The sequence below is a fragment of the Pavona decussata genome, unplaced genomic scaffold, assembly GCF_977016875.1.
Source record: "Pavona decussata unplaced genomic scaffold, jaPavDecu1.1 SCAFFOLD_98, whole genome shotgun sequence".
Taxonomy (NCBI): domain Eukaryota; kingdom Metazoa; phylum Cnidaria; class Anthozoa; order Scleractinia; family Agariciidae; genus Pavona; species Pavona decussata.
Window position 1 is genome coordinate 88,425 of NW_028145514.1, and position 18,810 is coordinate 107,234.

General features: G+C 39.9%; 3 protein-coding genes and 1 long non-coding RNA gene across 4 annotated transcripts; 1 reads left to right on the forward strand and 3 right to left on the reverse strand.

Annotated features, from left to right (window-relative positions):
* The first annotated feature begins 457 nt into the window (after positions 1–457).
* On the forward strand, positions 458–2,854 carry LOC146472457 (uncharacterized). The gene is made up of 3 exons (XM_085119249.1): positions 458–987; positions 1,760–2,297; positions 2,633–2,854. The coding sequence occupies exons 1-3, from the start codon at positions 464–466 to the stop codon at positions 2,849–2,851; spliced, it is 1,281 nt and encodes a 426-aa protein (XP_084975375.1). The 5' UTR covers positions 458–463; the 3' UTR covers positions 2,852–2,854.
* A 512-nt stretch (positions 2,855–3,366) lies between these two features.
* On the reverse strand, positions 3,367–5,711 carry LOC146472458 (G2/M phase-specific E3 ubiquitin-protein ligase-like). Its single transcript, XM_085119252.1, has 3 exons — positions 5,375–5,711; positions 4,464–4,857; positions 3,367–3,635 (listed from the first exon to the last, which is right to left on the reverse strand). The coding sequence occupies exons 1-3, from the start codon at positions 5,705–5,707 to the stop codon at positions 3,373–3,375; spliced, it is 990 nt and encodes a 329-aa protein (XP_084975378.1). The 5' UTR covers positions 5,708–5,711; the 3' UTR covers positions 3,367–3,372.
* Positions 5,712–5,921: 210 nt separating this feature from the next.
* On the reverse strand, positions 5,922–8,711 carry LOC146472459 (uncharacterized). Its single transcript, XM_085119253.1, has 3 exons — positions 8,318–8,711; positions 7,288–7,600; positions 5,922–6,487 (listed from the first exon to the last, which is right to left on the reverse strand). Exons 1-3 carry the CDS (start codon positions 8,474–8,476, stop codon positions 6,336–6,338), a joined length of 624 nt encoding a protein of 207 aa, XP_084975379.1. The 5' UTR covers positions 8,477–8,711; the 3' UTR covers positions 5,922–6,335.
* Positions 8,712–14,572: 5,861 nt separating this feature from the next.
* On the reverse strand, positions 14,573–15,323 carry LOC146472460 (uncharacterized). The gene is made up of 2 exons (XR_014866531.1): positions 15,217–15,323; positions 14,573–14,851 (listed from the first exon to the last, which is right to left on the reverse strand). It is a non-coding gene; the product is annotated as an uncharacterized LOC146472460 (long non-coding RNA).
* Between the last annotated feature and the right edge of the window lie 3,487 nt (positions 15,324–18,810).

Here is an 18,810-nt window from a genome sequence, read left to right on the forward strand (position 1 = left end):
TTTGACCTTTTTGATAATGTCTTGTCATTTTGCAGTATATTCTGCAAGCTGCTAAATTATGTTTTGGTATTTTGCATTATGCTTTCGATATTCCAATTATGTTTTGAAATTTGACACAGTGTCTTGTCATTTTGCATTATATTCTTGATATTCGAATTATGTTTTGACATTTTACACCATGTCTTGTCATTTTCCATTACATTTTCGACTTTCGAATTATGTTCAGCTGTTGGACTGGTGCCTAGCAGCAGGAACACTACGAGGAACCCTGGGATGAGTAAACAACCTTTTCAACATGGCGGCCCAGTCAATATCTAGCGAACTAAGCAAATGTGTGAGAGACCTCATCCTTTTGGTGGAACAAGGCAATTTTTGTGAGGATGATGTAGCACAATTTCGCCTTGATTGGTTGTATAGTGCAGTTGTTCGTTACCTTGACCACATTCTATTTGGAGAGGCAGTTATGAACCGCCTTCACCAAGTTGCAGTTCTGCTAGCGACGAATAAGGATGATTGTCGCAACTCGAGTGTTCCAATTCAAGCAGAGGTTATGCTCACTGGTCAACGGGGAAGACCTCGCTATTCTATTTCAAAGGATAAACTCGAGTTTCTTTTAGATATGAAGTTTACGTCCGTGGAAATTGCCTCGATGCTCTGTGTAAGTGAAAGTACGGTGAAACGGAGAATGCGTGAATATGAATCCTATGTCAGACAGAGGTATTCAGACTTTTCTGATAACGATCTAGATCTAATTGTCGAGAGGTTAATGAGAGAATTCCCTAACAGTGGGTACAAGAGGATGACTGGCCTGTTGCACAATGCTGGTTATAGAATTCAACAAAACCGCATCAGGGAGAGCATGAGAAGAGTTAATCCTGACGGTGTACTACTTAGAGCACTTGAGCTACGAGCTGTACGCCGAAGGCGGTATCAATTTCCTGGCCCTCTTGCCCTTTGGCACATAGATGGGAATCATAAATTGATAAGGTATAGCACCGTTTGTTGCATATTCTGAAGTCAGAACACTCTTGGAGTGTCTAGAAAACACAGACCTGATGATAGTACAAGCCTACTACTTTTAACTCCTACTGTTAACTACAAGCAGGATTTCTCATTTTAGTTAATTAAGTTAGATACTCGGCATTCCAGGTATGGTTTAGTGTAATTGTGAGTAGTATTTTTTAAGAGACTCTTTAGATATGTATTTATCATTATAAATATGGTTATGTTCTTTATACTTCATATGTAACAAAACCCTGATGAATTTTTACCGTGTTAAAATAAAGATTTGAGATTTCTTTTTTCGATTTTTATAAGTCTGTTTGCAGGATTTATTCCCTCAGGAGGGGTTGGTTACACCCTTATAAGGGCTAAAAAAAATAGGGGGATGTATGGCAAGTCAGGGAATGTTTTTTCAGGATTTTTGTCTTCAACATAATTGATTTTATCACTTTGTCTTGAACAGTGTAGTCAGGGTATAGCTTTGGGTTCAATAAATTATCCTAAACAAGCCGGTATCAAAATCAGACAACAAAAGTTGTTTGATTTTTGTCTTAAACATCGTCAGGGTAATTCTCTTTTCCAAGTAGGGTAAGTATCTGTCCAATAAACGAAGAACCCCACTCCTAACCAATCCACCCCCTACTTTTTCCCACATTAAAAAGATTTTGATACACAGATACACAGCTGTAAGGTTTTTAAGCCTGATTGTGAATGTTGTACTCAATTGTAGTTATTTTAAAATATTTTTAACATGCAGATGGAGATTTGTCATCCACGGGGGTATTGATGGGTTCTCAAGGATGATTGTTTACTTGAGATGCAGCACAAACAATTTTTCAAGTACAGTTCATGACTATTTTCTCACTGCCGTTGGCAGTTTTGGTTTACCTTCGAGAGTAAGGTCAGACAAGGGTGGTGAGAATGTAGAACTTGCACGCTATATGCTGAGTCATCCTCTCAGGGGGCCTAATAGAGGAAGTCACATCGCTGGCCGCAGCGTTCACAACCAGAGAATCGAACGTCTCTGGAGAGACCTGTTCTCTGGTTGTCTCCACATCTTTTATCACCTCTTGTATGACATGGAACAATGTGGAATGCTTGATCCCTCTAATGAGCTTCACTTGTTTGCCCTTCACTTTGCCTATGTTCCAAGAGTTAACAGGAACCTGCAAATATTTGCTGGGGGACATAACAGGGCACCCCTATCTACAGAGCGGGGAAAGTCTCCTTGGCGGTTGTGGATCTCTGGTACTGTTACCGCTTCAAACAGAGGAATTGATGATTTCTGGAATCAGGTGGGTTGCGTTTTGTCAGGATTGTGGTATACTTTCATTTAAAGTAGTGATGCTTGTATTGAAAGTGATGAGCCAAATACTGCTACAATAGTCTGCAACAAGCATGGTAGCCTAGAATAAACATTTGTTCTACATCCCAAACGCATTACCTATACCCACTTTTGACTTGTATATGTTAACATGTCCAGTTACACAGGGAGAAGGAGAGGGAGAGGGGGTCAAAAGGTTATTTTAGTAGACCTATTAGAGCACCAATTAATGTTTGTGGGGTCAATGAGCTGGTATATTTAATTACCTCGTCATGGTATATTTATTGACTTCTTTATCTATTAAAGGGGGATTACTATGGCGTTGATTGGGATGGTCCTGCACCACTCAACCCAACTGATGATCAAGAAGCAGTGGAAGTTCCTATCACAAGTAATCCTCTTCAGGCAGCTGATTATGAATCACTCAAAACTTTGATTGATCCATTGCGTGATAGTGAAGAGTACGGAGTAGACATATACCTTGAAGCACTGTCTTTCGTACATACAAAAACAGCAAACTATTGATAACTAGGTTAGGTTTTCAATGTCTCTTGTCTTAGGCCTAAAACAAAAAGGATGGCCCAATATACTTCAGGAGTGAACAGGTCTGTCTCTGTACACCTAGATTTTGAACTTTCAATTTTAAGTGCACCTAACCCAAAATATAAATAAAATTTCAACTTTGTACAGCTGTAGCCATCTGTCACAAGATGCACAAGGTGGTGAGGATCATGGCCCTTTTCTTGACTTGACAGCATGAATGCAAAGAAATTCTGCTCAAATCACGAAGATATTCACACACCCTTTGTGTACCAAGTGTGCATTAAATGATGCTTTCTTCTTCTTTGGAAAAAAAGTACTTTAAGGCTAAATGGTTTTGGAATAGCTGTTGCAATAGGTAGCAGCCGGAAAATATTTTGGGTGAAGTGCACTTGAAGTTGCTATGAACAGAACTTGAACTTTTTGTCTGGCATATGCCCTCTTGGCTTCCTCCCAAGGAAAATAACTAACACAACAACAAACTATTAGATAATAGTTTCAATAAACTAGACACCAGCAGCAAAGGAGCAAGAAGCATGGCACAGCGAAGTTAACATGGCTTTGCTGAATTCCTCTGTATTGCTGTGTATTGTTGGCAGTAACAAAATATTGAAACAAGCCTTTGCATCTGGTAAGCTCGCTTTAGGCTGCAAAAATTCTACAGAAATTTTTCTCTTGAGACCAGTTGGTGGAACATGAAGATGCGTAGTTGTGAACTTCAGCAAAAGATTTAAAACTGGAACATCTCCACCCAGTGCTGGGATATGTTCTGAGGAGAGACAAGATGAATATTATTATGTTTGGATTCCTACTTGACAACCACTCGAATTTATGAGAAACTCAAAGAAACTTGTGCCATTGCTTCTCTTTCAAATGTAAACCACTGTTACTTTGTTCACTTTTTTTATCCAATCAGCACTGTGGCTGATTAATTTAGACTGTTGCACAGAGTAAGTCATGTCAAAACTTGAGGAACAATGTTTCAAGAAAGTACACAACTGTACAACAAAGTCCTTATTTTATACAGCCATTTATGCACCTAATATCTGCTATCCCCTTAGGGGGGGACCTGGGCAAAATAAAAGTTACCTAAATCTATCTCCATCTTGTTGTTTTAAAGTGCAAACTATTTAACAATTAGACTACGAGCCCGAGTCTCCTTTGAGCGAATAGAAAACGAGGGCGAGTAGTCTAGTTGTTTTAGTAGAAAGTCTAAACTTGTGCACTTTGAGGACAAGAAATCAGTTTCTATCGGTGAATAGAAAAACAGTGGGAGAACCAATCAGATTTGTGGATTTCCAATAGAACACAGCTGAGTTTCTACTCATACATGTAGCTTTTAGTCATAGGTGAGCATAGCTTTGTGTATGCAAAAGTCTCCTCCCTTGCCTAGGCCCCCCCCCCCCCAGGATGGCTGATTATAGTTGCAGCAGAACCTTTCCTCATTTTACTACCTCATAAACATGCTTTTACAGTGATTCAGTCACTTTAGTTTTACCTTCTCCCTGTGTGCCCCTTGTGATAGTTTTGTCATACCGTATACATCATTTTCACAAATGTAAGTAGAGTTTTCAAATGCCGATGTTACAAAATTTACCTGTACATTCTTTATGTCCCTTAATGAACTCTATGAACAGTGCGTATGCTCTCGCCTGCAGTTCATCGTGACCTGAAGGGGGTTCAACAAGGCTGATGAAGGCATCTGCACTCAGTGGTACTTGCTTCTCTGTTACAAACAATGGCTTCCATAAACTTGCATTCTCTTTCATCATCCCCACCAATCCAAAGTAGTCCAGGCCCTCTCTAAAGTTTTGGAGTAGTTGGAGGCGTTTGCCAACTAGCTCTTCAACCAGCATGTATGTCACAAAGTCACCTTTGGACTTCATGTTTAACACTCTGCCAATGGGCCAACCTGACCTATCAATTAAAGTGCTGAACTTGGGCTGATCATACAGGTTGGATATTTCCTCGTCAGTTTGAGCATCTTCAACCTTATGCCAAAAAAACAAGTTAATGTGGGGGGTAATAGTTTGCTTTCAAGATTCTGGGTTTAGGATTGGAAAAGGAAGCCAATGTCTCTTCTTCAAACCAACCCCTTGGTGTCAGTGGTACTTGTCCCTTCACAAACTTTCCAGCAAAGCCCACCACTCAGACCAAAAAGTACCTTAAAGTTGTCACTTTTGAGGCCAGAATGCAGGAGTAATAACATGCTAAGGTTATCACAATGCAGCTTTCATTTATAAGGTTGACTAGTAAATTGTTCTTTTCTTCAGATCAAAGATAGTGGGGTATTCTTGAGGTTATCACCCCTATCTTGGTCAAGTGGTCATTTGAAAAAGACAAATTATTTTTATCCATCAGCGGTATTCTACATGTAAGTGGATTTGAGCCAAGTGATAAATTTGGCTGCCCTGAATATGAAAAATTTGGAAATTTGATTTACAGTATTTGGGATGCAAGAAAAATGAAAAACTTTTTGAAATGTGCACCATTGCTGGACTTACTTACCCCCTGCAGAAATGCAATAAGTGTTTCTGTCTTTGCTGATTTTGGCAGGTCATCGAAGTTGACATATGCAGCCGCATGTTCCTTTTCGCCACTAACTAAAAATTGATAGACATACGGTGCCAAGCACGGCATTGAAGGACCATTCTGCAATAATGAGTGTGCAACCATAACACCTGCCATTTTGATGAGGTAAACGTTTTCCCAGCTATACTGTGGAACACGCCGGTCAGCATTGCCCTCAAATAAGTCGTTGTTGATGGCTCTCGTTAGGTCTGCAAAGAATTCCAGACTGAGAGCTCCTGCATCTACCGCATTCTCCATTCCTTCAAACATCACATTTAATCCACGATACAAATGTTCCTTTGGGGAACTCTTATAGAAAACAAGAGCTGTCTTCCACAGGACTTCTCTGTCCACATCAATGATTTTACATCTGTCTTCAACAACATCTTTCTGGTACTTTTACAGTGCTTCATTAAGAGTCACTGGAATACTATGACCTGAAAATAGAAGCGAGTATATTGCCATGACTTGGATGAATGCTTTTTTGAGGGCATTGAGTATTTTCACAATAATATGTTATTGTGATATAATTATCACAATTATTTTTCACATGAAAATTACTTAGCTGAAATTTGGATCGTTAAATAGTTCTTTTCTGATAAGAAAATAATAATTATTGCTCTGTTACATTAAAACGAGGATTGAAATTTTGGGCTAATATCATTGTATATACCTAGTAGGTGTAAACAGCAAAAGTCCAACCAAGAAATCTCTCTAGAGAACATCACTATAAGAACCATTCATTTTGACCTCTGACATCAAGGCCACACAGAACAAAATAAATAAGATCCTTAGTTTAATAGTCTTGAACAAGAACCTTTCCTTATCCTTTGTTCAAAAAAGGTCAAACCTTGATAGTACATCTAAACATATTCAATATTGAACAAAATGGAGAACACTACCACAACACTTCACCTGCATGCTCAAATGGGCTACTCTTGACCAAAATGTCACTAATTGCTTCCTCAAGCTCAAAGTTATTTTCTTTCAAAGTGAGCAGTAGGTCATCTTCTGCTACATCTGGAAACATTTCCTTCAAAGTATCCATACCTTGAAAAAGTGCAAATATTTTTAATTTTCTTTTTATGCACCTTTAAACTATTTCACCCCGGCCCCATTCCCAACCAACCCTTAACAGCCCCAGATGAACTTAGTTACCTCTATAGAGTCATGAGCTCAATGAATAAGTCAAGCTGGGGTGATGGGATAATCTATAACAAAGGGTGAAGTGTCAGCTGAACCTGACAATGACAGGGATTTGAGTTGGGAGTGACTATCATACAACAGACAATGTGGCATTTACAAATAAAAATAATTATTACACTCCTGCTTATTGTGTATGAGATGGTTATAGCCAACTTATGTACAATGCGCTTTCATGGAATAACTGGTAAAAAAGTTGAAGTAGGGGAGTAGGGAGCAGGGGGAGTAGGGAAGGGGAGCCCAGGGGACCTTCCCAGGAAATATTGTGAATCTGAGCCAATTAAACATGCATTTCAGTGCATCTTGAGCAAGCATGATATGAAGAAATGTTTCCTAGAAGAGGAGCACTTGTAAATATCAAGACTAGGTGTAAAAGCAGGTAACTTTACCAGCAGGCGACTGTGTACCAAGCATTCTGAATTGAGCCTTTCTGAATTCATTACAACACAAGAATACAAAAAGGGGAAAAATAATTTGCTGTTTATCATTTTAACACCTTAGTTGAATGTAAAAGGAGATGCTGGCCTGGAAACACAGTGAGTTTTCCTGTCACTAGAATTGTACAGTAGCCAGGGCACCAAGGGCCACTACCCAGCAAATTTTGCAGGCTGAGGGAGAACATATTGTGTTTGTTAATACAGTATTACCACTCTCAGAAGATCTAGCATCTGGACAGTCATTGCCTTTTAGATCTTCACTGCAACTAAGAGAAATTATCTTTGTACCAGCATCATCCATAGGGCTGAGGGTAGCATGCTTGATTCTGAGGCTCTCAAACTCATTGGTGGTGTTATTCTCGTCCTTCATGTCATTGTTAATAGTCAAATCCACACAGTCACCACTGGTGCTTTGACTAGAAGATCCACCCTGACACAAGCTATCGTGATGATCCCACTGCATGACAGCCACCTCCTTCCCACAGTTCAAACAAGTAACTTGAACTGTATTGTCAGAAGTTTCCTTTTAATCAAAAAGGCACATTGTTACAGGTTTTGTTAAGATTTTTAATAGCAGAGACAAAATGTACAAATAGCAGGGTACCGCTCTCCCATTGCCAGGGGTATGGGACCTCTTTCAGGCAATTTTCATTTTTAAGGCCCAAAAGGTGCATTGTGGAATGCAAATGCGATTATCACAGTTGAAGTAGCTTAATTTAAGTAATTGTGAATTAGCCCTCACCCCCCCCCCCCCCCAACCCAAAGAAAATTCAGAACTTCATTGGGAATCAAACTCCTAGCCTATGCCTTCACACTGCAATACTCTACCAACTGAGCTATGATGAACCAGATGTGGAAAGGAATACATATTGAGCCCATCAACCACTCTGTGAAGGGAACACACAATGATTACCACTGCAATGATCACATCTTTATCCCATTTGTATTTCCACAGGTCCATTGAATTCAAAGGGTGCATTGCAAGCCACTTCTGCCCATTTACTCAAATACTTTAGCACAGCCTCAATTAGTCGAAGCCTTAAATAGCCAGGAAAAAAATTGAAATGACAGAGTAGGGTCCTGGTGTCCTGGCTCTAACAAAAGCCCTGATTACATTGTATGTAATATAAAGATATTGGTACATGTGTACGCGGATATCCATTAATTGCAACTACAACCAGAACTATGTACAAATGATAATGATAATGATCAAACCACAAAAGTAAGCTAAAAACCTCACCTCAGACACAGCGGTTGTATCCAAATCGCGTTGTAAAGGTCTGATGTAGGCCGTGGCTTGACCCAATCCTGAGCAGTCCCTCAAAAACGGAACTGAATAACCACTTCCTGGCGGCGTAATTGTAGCAAGGCAGTTATTGCCGTGGACACCTGTCCTCATTAGCACGAATCCACCCGCCGACTTCAGCTTGGGATATTCCTCTTCCAACCTTTTACTAAATTCGGCAAAATTTGCCTTCGAATGAAAGCAAATTTTTCTACGTCCTAGTCCGGCGGCTTGTAGTTCGAATTTGCCAGCCCTTGAAGGAACCCGGTCCTGAATTTTCTGTGATAAACAGAAAAATTCGTGGGTCCATGTATCCTTCAGTTGGAAGAATACACCACGCTTTTGTTTTGGGAGGCGCACGATGTACAGCTTGAGTAGCTTGGTATGGAGCAAGATATACTTCGGAAGTCATTCAATATGGCGTTTGCGTTCGAAGCTCCTCTCCGCTGAGTTGTCTCTTCCGCGCCTAGCGTTTCTTTCGCTTCCTCTTCTGACAACAACATGGTCACCTCCCTAAGAAGACGTATAGCTTTTGCGCTTTTGCTCGCTTGATCGTCTCCTTCAGCTTTTCTCTTCGAGCTTCCATCTTCCGCCATTTTGATTTCACGATGCATCAGACTTGGTAATAATTAACATAAATTATAGAAGGCGGGAACTTTGCTCGTCCCAGGGTTTCTCGTAGTTTTCCCGCTGCTAGGCACCAGTCCAACAGCCGAACATAATTCGAAAGTCGAAAATGTAATGGAAAATGACAAGACATGGTGGAAAATGTCAAAACATAATTGGAATATCGAAAGCATAATGCAAAATACCAAAACATAATTTAGCAGCTTGCAGAATATAATGCAAAATGACAAGACATCATCAAAAAGGTCAAATCATAATTTGAATGTCGAAAACATAATGCAGAATATCAGAGCATAATTTAGCAGCTTGCCGAATGTAATGCAGAATGCCATATCATAATTCAATAGAGCATCATAACAGGATTTGCAATTGAATAATGACTCTGATAACGCTTCATAGTATTCCCTTTATGTGATCATCTTTGGTTACACTGAAGCATGATTGAGGCTTCAATATAGTCCTCCATAGCACATGCTTGGTTGTCCCGAAAGGAATTTTCTAGCAATGAGAAGACCCTCTCCAAGGCTGCAGATGACGGTTGGATAACCAAGATTTTCTCGATGCTTTTGCCCAATTTGGTATCTATTTATTTATTTTCGGTTTCCCTCTCCGGTCTTGGCTATAACATAGAGAGAGAAAGGCCTTGCTTTCCATAAAACTGACGCTGTGCTTCTCTGCTATACTTTCCCAACTCCAATTTCATTTTGTTATCAATGATGACTAAAAGGTTGCCAGGTTTTAGATTGGAAACAACAAACTAGTAACAGCTAGTCTGATGCTTTGTGTGTAGCAGGTGTGCCAGAGAGAGTTTAAATTTTGCCACAGATTCATCCAGCTCCTTAGACTGAGGGGCCTTTTCAGCAGCTGTTGGCACATGTTGGATACCTTCCCCAATTGAATTAATAATGGAGTAAAATGAATCAATCTCAGCACTGGTGCTGCTATGTTTAAAGTTTGAGAACATGTAGTAGCCATACATTCATTCGAAAATTTTGGATGTTTTTCAATTTTTGTGTGACTATGGTCTCTATTACATGTGCCATTTTTGTTGAAATAGTGTACATTGGATTGCTTTCTTTTTTATTAGGACCCATTCCCTGTACTATGCTTTTGAGGTTCTGTTACAAATCTCCCTGATCAAATCACCCTCAATAATTTTGCCTGCCCCACCGTGCCTTTTGACAAACTTGCCCCAGGTTAAACGGCATGCCAGTTGAGGACCCAACTAGTGCTCTGTCTGAGCAATGTTTGTAAAGAACGTAATGGCATTCTTAGAGAAGGTAGATTGAAGTTTGTAGTACTGCATGAGGCGTTTCCTCATCCGATTACGGCGCTTCTCATCTCCTTCCCTCATAGCATCAATCCAGTTCATCAAGAAAACAGTCAGCTCCAAAACTGTGTGACCATAATTGTTCACACGGTGAACGCTTCCTTGATCCTCTGCAATTTCTTCAGTTAGTGAAGGAGCAGTACCATACCAGTGGTCATGGTTGGTTGCGTTTGTTTGGCTTGCCAGTTTCAATACTTCTGTTTGTTGCCACAACTCCTCTTGTTGAGGAGCTGCCATTACAAATGTATCCACAAATCGCCCAATTACATCATCAAAGAATGACTTCTTCATTTGCATGCTTCTGCTTCTTCTCTTGTGTGTGGTTTTTGCTTCGCTTTGTGTTGATATCTGTCATCCCCCAAAACTCAAGGGCAGCTTCCATGATTTATGCCAGTCCTACACTCAACAGAAGCTGCTCGCAGTTTGTTTTCCGATGTTACAGGAAGACACTCCATGGAGAACGTATGGAACTGCATCGTTGTTGTAATTGCCAACCTTTTCTCCTTCTAAAACACTACAAAGAACCTCTCTCTCAAACTGTGTGGTGTACTGTGCAGGGTCTCAAAGGGAGGTTTCCCTAGTGCCCTGGATTTTTTTGTTGTGGATCCCGGAGCGGGATCATTTCTCGGCCTGGAGGCCTGATCGTTTCTAGCTGTGGAGCTCAGAGCCCAAATATTTAAATCCTCGATGCTTTTGTTTGCTGACTGCTAGTAAATTGAATCTAGAGAGGAGAAAGTGCAACAAGTAGAAACATCCAGTCTTTTTGCCATTTGTCTGGTGTGTAACGTAATTATTGCACTCTGATCGTGTTTTTTAATCCAAACGCTTGCCCAGACTCTCGCGCTGGATTAAAGCATCAGCTACATATTGCACTCCTTGATTTTCAAATTATGTTAAAACATACAGGACGCTTTCGATATTGCCAATCACAGTTGTGTGTAGAACGAGTGTCGTATATTGACCTATTATGGCCTACAGGTAGCTCACGCCGAGTTCTCCCTGTAGCTTAGTGCTTAGGTTGGACTCCCGTCTGGGACTGTAATGTTTGTTTATTGTCCAACGCTTGCGACAAACTGAATAACATCTTTCATGTCATCATCTCTTATGCGCTATCTCTTATGTTCCTATCAACAGTTACTTTCCGTGTCTCTGTCAACCAGGGCCAATGATATTTCGGTGAAAGACAGATAACACATTAAATAAAAACAAATCCTGTTGACTTTCGGGTTGGAATTTCTTGTGAACCACTCTTCATTTCGTCTTCTTTTCGTGCGATTAGTACTCTTTTTGTCGGTGTTGTGCTGTCACCTTGACGATTGCTGCTGCACCTTTTCGTTGGGAAGTATCCGAACTAGTAATTGGAAGATCTTAGGTTTGACTCCTGATAGGAGCAATCGGATTTCCTTGTTCTGAGTATGCCTGTGTCACTGAAATTACACCCCAGTGGACAATACACCCCTGCAAGCAAATCCAACAGATTAATGGGCTTAGCTCCCACGAGTCTCCTCTAGTTCAGTGGTAGAGCATCCAAGCTAGTAATCGGAAGATCTTAGGTTCGGCTCCTGATAGAAGCAATCAGATTTCCTTTCTCCGAGTATGCCTGTGTCACTTTCTAGAATAATACATAAGACATCAGACAACAGACGTAAGGTAAACAACCAAATCAGGTAATTTCATGCAGCGAAAAACCCAGTGACTTTAGCATTTCAGGGGGCGAAAGAGATTTTAGAATTTTGAAGAGAGTTAATTTCATTTCGTTCATTGTTTGTTTGAATTTGGATGAGGCCAAACTGAAGAAGCCTTTCAAGGTCAGAGAAATGGAGAGGGATGACTTTAAAAGATTGATTTTTTTGTACACAGCGGCATTTGTGACTTGTGGCTAACAGACCAGGAAAAAAACCGATGATAATACACCCAAGCAAGCAAATCCAACAGATTAATGGCCGTAGCTCCTACGAGTCTCCTGTAGTTTAGTGGTAGAGCATCCAAACTAGTAATCGGAAGACATTAGGTTCGACTCCTGATAGGAGCAATCAGATTTCCTTTTTCCGAGTATGCCTGTGTCACTTTATAGAATAATACATCAGACATCAGACAACTGACGTCAGGTAATTTCAGGCAATGAAAATCCCAGTGACTTTAGCATTTCAAGGGGCGGAAGAGATTTTAGAATTTTGAAGAGAATTAATTTCGTTCATCATTTGTTTGAATTGGGATGAGGCGAAACTGAAGAAGCCTTTCAAGGTCAGAGAAATGGAGAGGGATGACTATAAAATATTGATTTTTTTTTTACATGGCCGTGTTTGTGAGTTGTGGTTAACAGACCATGAAAAACCCGATGACAATACACCCCAGCAAGCAAATACAACAGATTAATGGCCTTAGCTCCCACGAGTCTCCTATAGTTCAGTGGTAGAGCATTCAAACTAGTAATCAGAAGATCTTAGGTTCGACTCCTGATAGGAGCACTCGGATTTCGTTTTACCGAGTATGCCTGTGTCATTTTAAATAATACATCATTCTCAGATAGAAAATGCTCGCAAATAATTTCTCCAAGAAACCCAAAGAATGTAAGATTAGAGAAGAAATAGAAATATTTAAGGTACCTCTTCTTCAGGACCTTCTTTCTCCACCAGTTCAAGGTAGAAGAACTTCTGGGGAGCCATCTTCTTCAAGTCTTGGGATGGGCACATCGTAGAGAGCTGGGGGGTACTGTTTGTCTTCCTCCTTGATAACAAGGTCCACTTTTGTCCACAGCTCCTGGCGGCTGAATGTTGACCAGAACCAGACCTGGTGAGGATGATGGACAAGCCTGTGGGTCCCTGATGCCGTTGTCTCCTCTCCCCAACCAACATTAAACCACTGGTTCTCGGAGACGCACAGGCTGTCCGGCGGCGTCTTTGGGCTTTAGTCGATACTTTGATTCCAGGTACTCTTTCCAGTCTTCAAAGTCGTCCCTCTCCTTTTTCTAACAGCGAAAGGATTTTTGAGGTTGGTCTCTTTTATGACCCTGGACCAATCCTCTGGCAAATAGACCACAGTTTTGCTTTTCCGCTTTTCGATCTTGGCAAAATCGGTGTCGTTTTCAAGGAAAGTGTGGCCCCTGACCAGAAACTTGTGGTCCAGGTTCTCATAAATGCCGCGCAGATGCCAGTTTCGGGCCAGATGTTCATGATTCCTTTGTTGGCTACACAGTCGTGGATCCCTGCCAGCTGTGGATGGTTGCCTTCTTGTCGTCTGTCTTGGGCTAGAAACCCTCTTCCGCCTTCTTCTGATGCTCTTCGTTTTGTTTCTCCAGGACACGCCTTTCCTCTGGACTTGTTGCCACTTTGATTGCAATTGCCAACTCGTCACACCTTGCGCATGTGTCAGTTCGAGGACGTCCAAACCCCAGGTTGAATTCTTCGTTGAAGATTTTGTGGTACAGGAAGGAACTGACCTGGGATTTGGACGTTGCCGTGCCAGGTGTCACATTCTGTTGTCTGTACCTGGAAAACATGATTATTTAGTGGCATGTAGAACATTGTAAATCCATGATGCTTAATTTTATACTGGTATGCGAAAATCGTGGCCAAATGTTAGCAAATTAATATAACCTTCATTTGAAAACTTATGAAGTCATTGAAGTAACTTTGAAATACTCATGTAGCAAAAATAACCAAAAACAGCAGGTCTATCTATGTCTTTTGGTTTAAAATATCACTGAATAAGTGTGCATCAAAGAGATGAAAAAAAAAAAACTGATTGCAGCTGATTTTTATTCGCACACTAAACAGGTTTTACTGGAGGCTAAATTTACGATTATTTATTTCGCCACCCCATCATTGGAACTTATATACCCTGTCAAAATCATTGCACTGTTTAAGTGATATTTACCTCAGTGCTGGTTTTTTTTTTCCCACACATCCGGCTCGTTTTTCTCTAGGTAAAGCTGGTACATGCGTTTGACGGACGGGTCCTCCTTCAGTTGTATTGAGGAGAAAATTTTGCATAGATTAGTACAACAGGTTAAAAAACACAGTGAAATTTATGTTAAGAGAAGTTGAAGGTCTTCTTACAATTTTACTTAGTGCTCAGAAAAGCACAAAAGGTAACGACAGTAATACAATAGGGTACACCTGAATAAATTGTCAATGTCAAGTCTTCAAGCTATTTTAAAGATACAGGCCTTTTCATATACATCATTAGAGCCCTCCCTTCTTAAGCAAACGTCAACAAGGCGTAAAATTTTGGCTGTCATACGACAAGGGTAATATTGTTTCTATTAAGTCTCACGCTTCAATTAGCTAAATTGTATAATTTACCTTCCTACGACCAACCTCACGGCTCGCTTTGCTTGCCTATAATCCTTTCGAGGCTGACCTAACAGAAAGCTTGCAACTTATTGAAAACGACTTAGCAACAGCCTATGTGCACTCTAACATAACGCCCCTTTGGAACCCTTAAAATTCGTATACCTACCGTTTACTTTCATTGTCTTTTCGGGAGTAATGCGACTCCTGCTTGGGGAAGCTGTTGATGTGATCTCTGACCTAAAATAAAATGCAACCACAACACAAAATCTACTAGCGTATTCTGATTTTAGTTTTTAACATTGCGGTTATTCAGTTAGGCTCATCTCGTTGATAGTACTGTACAATCACTTGTCATTTAGTGAAAAGATTGTTCATATTTTTCTTGTTCCATCTTCCTTGCCTTGTTTAATCAAAATGTCTTTCACTTTCAAGTTCTTTGCCACTCAGTACGTTGTATATTGGGGATATTCTATGGAAAGGGTTTTCAGTAAAAAATTTCTTGTAATGGAAATCGATATGGCAGAGAAAGTTAAGATAGTCTTTCTGACCTTGCATGCCTTAAAAATTAAAGAAGGAATGTACTCTTGAAGGTCGAAACTTACCTTTTGCTTAAATTCATCAGGAATCTGATGTGGCATGTTTGAGTGTATCCCTCTGCCATCGTTGGGATTTTCCTTTTCCCGCAGCACCCTCACCTTCTTTTCCCCAATTCCATGTATGGACAACAACGCCCGCATACACACCTAAATGGCGAATATTAGAGAGAAGTCAGCTATCTTAAAGAGTTTCTTTTCTCCACCCCTCTGTTTTAGTAATAAATCAACGACAACAAAATTTTGCTACCCTTATTCCCCCTCCCCCACAACCCTTGCAACAAGAGTCACCCGTGTTAATACAGTCTAACCTCAATGATCTGGACTCGTTGGAACTTGAGTAAAAAGTCTGGATAATGGAGAGTCTGGTTGATCGAAAATATGAATATTATTACTATCAGAGAATTTCAGGATGTTGTCCTCGTTTTGCTTATATTCGAGATCTGCTGCTTGCAGATTCCAAACTCAGTGCTGAATCTGTTCCTTTTTGGCCTTTTGTAAACGTGAAATAATATTGTTTGCTTTATCGAGAAAGCAGGCAGCTAGACATGGCTTTACGATCGATTGTTCGCGTGTTTACATAGCCCACTTGAAATTAACTAATCATGGGTAACATTCCCTGAGCAACATAACAATAGAGCCGATCAGAATTCAGCTGAATGCATCAGAATACATTTTCTCGTGCCCCTTGCCCATTTTATAGCAAAACAGATAAAAACGCAGAGTATTAAAACACATGTGGATGGATTAATGAACTTTTTCAAGATCACATCTTATTAAATTTTCAAGAAAAAAAATGGCACTGGATAATCGAGGTTTGACAGTAAACTTAACTGATGGCAGAGCTGAGACCAGAGTACAGGGCAGTTTTGCCGACAATCATCTGTTACTTGTTTTTTTGTAAGCCATTATAAGAACGCTGTGTCAATTTATAAATCGTGACACTAACAAAAACATCACTCCCCCCCCCCCCCCCCAAAAAAAAAAAAAGCTCTTTGACTTAGTGTCACTTCCGTGATCAGCTTGGTCTACTCTTGAAAACCCCTATAAATCTGGTCGCCCTCCTCCGTGCTGTCCATAGCTCCACTTAACTTGGAGTGAATCTAATGATTATATTTATATGAAGGTAGGCTCAAAAACATACCTGAATTCTCTCTAATTTTCTGTTAGTGCCAAAATAGCTGTACTGGGACTTTCTTTTCTTCTCCACTCCTTCTTTGTCTACTCCATGCACTCCCTGTGCTCCACGCCGCTGTACAGTATTTGCCACAATAAGCCCCCTCAGAAACGCATTCTGGATGCTGGTGCTTCCCATGGAATTATAAGAACTCAATTATCGCTCTCTTTGAACACGGTCTACCTGTAAGAAATGTAGTAAATTGTAAACGCAAATTTTTATTTTCTCCTTCGTTGATGGCTGTAGCTGGAATCAGACGATTGTGATTTTTGACAAGAATATAACTAAACAAAGCAAAGGAATATTGTTATTCAAATAGGAATACAGCGACTTTTTGTTACGTGACTGGCAATCTTACTTAAATAGAAAACACCAAACTCATCGGCTTGTTAAGAAGACAGAAAACGAACTGGCCTTCGCGCGGATAGAGCATGCGCACGCATAGACACAATTGAATTATTGTAAGCATTTAGAGTTTCGTAAGTAAGCTACGCGTACTATAGTCGCGTGCGCGAGATTGTTTTTGGTTGAGACAGTTTTTTGGTAAAGGTTTGGGCCAACCGCGTAACCATTTTTGAGGGGGTTTTTGGGCCGATTACCGTGCCTTTTTTAGAAGAGTTTTTGGCAACAGCTTGCAAACAACAGATAAACCAAAAAATCCTTTTTTCAGTAAAGTAAGAAAAAGAGTTTTTTTTCCCCTATTTTTTCTAATATTGTCTTCAGCAAAGACTAACCAATCAGAAGGTACACATGCAGTGTCTTAATATATTTATGTCTTAGGGGTGCCTAGAAAGGAAGGCTTTTTCGTTCGCACAAAAGATCAAACTTCCATAAAAAGATATCCGTGTCAGACGAGGAACTTTTCATAAGCCGATTTTAATTCGAATTTTGCCCAACCAAGCAAGTGAGTGCTGACACTGACACAGGTGCCAAATGAGTGAGTGACGAAAGAAATTATTTCGTCGTCAAAATTTGGCTTTGCTCAGGTTTCAGAAAATTTCGTTCCTCTATAACTCTTCCCGGTAGAATTAGTTGTCCATAGAAAAAAAATTGAGCTAACATTAGAAAAGACTTGAAGGAAACCTGAGTGCTTAAATTTGGTTTGAAAACTGTGAATGTATGTTAAGTTTGAGTGCCCTAAATAACACCTCTCTGAATATTTTATGGTTAACACAGCAGATTACCGAACTACTTACTATAATAATTGCGTTGTCGATGGAATAAGAATTCCTTTGAGGCAAAATTTAGAATCTATGAAAAAAGTTTTAAAATCTAATTTATATAGTCGAATGCTAATCTATTGTGAAAGCTGAATTTTTATGACGCGTTACTGTAGTAACAATCGGCAATTAGATTTCTTAATTTTTTGGCGCACCATATTGCTCGCAAAGTTCTCAGTTTAAGCATTAACTGAAGGAAAACTAAACTCTCTGAACTCTTGAAATTTTCCTAATGTTTTGCGTGTTACTGTATGCCTAAAGCTTCCCTTTTGCTTGGTATTTTCACGTGAATAGCCCGATTTCTTTCGCAACCGTGACATGGTACAAAATATCGTTTTTCCTTGAAAAGTATTCCCGAGACGAACATTAAATTACCACCCTCTGCGTAGATGACCTAATCTTCTAAAGAGAATGATTAAAACTTAAGTTCTTGGAATATAAAGTAAAAAAACATGAATTATAAGATCGATTACTTTTTAAACGTCAACTGCGCAAGTTACAAAATATTTACGCTGCTTACGACAGCTTTTGTTTGTTCTTGTTTGAAAATAACCAATCGCACTAAATAGATGCCCAAAAAAATGGGTTCTTAAAGCTTTTCTTTTCGTCTTTATAATCACAAAACAACAAAACGAAATCGCAGGTGAAATCGGCACATACCCATTAGCGTCTTTTTTTTCTTCATCCTTTCCCAAATCCATAACATCAAAATTTTGTTCTGAAACCTCTTAACTAGTGCTATCGGAGCCGCTAAGGATACAAGTTGCATTGATAGCTAAAGAAACAAAATATTTATGCCGTAAATATTGGAACAGCTGGCATTTCCAGTAAAAGATTCAGCGCGCAATGGAAACCGTAAGTTCAGCTAAATTCACCTTGCAAGACAGTTTCGTTGATTCAAAGCTGCAATCGTGATTGAGCAAAACGTCACCAGCGATCTTATTACGGCTCAATAATGTTTGTTTTCTTTTTTAAGAGCGACCTGTTATCAACAATAGCTATGTAGTTCCCGAGATATTTATCAAAAGTTCGGTTATCGAACCCAATCGAACATAGTTTGTTGGATTGTCGAACCTAGTCGAACATAATAACACAGACGAACTTACAATAAAGTTTTGCCAATCAGTGTTGCCGACATAGCCGACCTATGTCGAATTTTAGGCCGTTTTCGATTTTGCTCAGATTTTTCAGAATATTTGTATGTGA

Excerpts from the sequence above, each read along its gene's own strand:
- LOC146472457 (XM_085119249.1), top strand. The coding sequence starts at position 464 with ATGAACCGCCTTCACCAAGTTGCAGTTCTGCTAGCGACGAATAAGGAT. Across the intron at positions 988-1,759 it reads GGGAATCATAAATTGATAAG|ATGGAGATTTGTCATCCACG; the intron begins GTATAGCACCGT and ends TTTAACATGCAG. Across the intron at positions 2,298-2,632 it reads TTGATGATTTCTGGAATCAG|GGGGATTACTATGGCGTTGA; the intron begins GTGGGTTGCGTT and ends TATCTATTAAAG.
- LOC146472458 (XM_085119252.1), bottom strand. The coding sequence starts at position 5,707 with ATGTTTGAAGGAATGGAGAATGCGGTAGATGCAGGAGCTCTCAGTCTG. Across the intron at positions 4,858-5,374 it reads TTATTGCATTTCTGCAGGGG|GTTGAAGATGCTCAAACTGA; the intron begins GTAAGTAAGTCC and ends TTTTGGCATAAG. Across the intron at positions 3,636-4,463 it reads GGGACATAAAGAATGTACAG|AACATATCCCAGCACTGGGT; the intron begins GTAAATTTTGTA and ends GTCTCTCCTCAG.
- LOC146472459 (XM_085119253.1), bottom strand. The coding sequence starts at position 8,476 with ATGAGGACAGGTGTCCACGGCAATAACTGCCTTGCTACAATTACGCCG. Across the intron at positions 7,601-8,317 it reads ATACAACCGCTGTGTCTGAG|GAAACTTCTGACAATACAGT; the intron begins GTGAGGTTTTTA and ends TTTGATTAAAAG. Across the intron at positions 6,488-7,287 it reads TGCTAGATCTTCTGAGAGTG|GTATGGATACTTTGAAGGAA; the intron begins GTAATACTGTAT and ends CACTTTTTCAAG.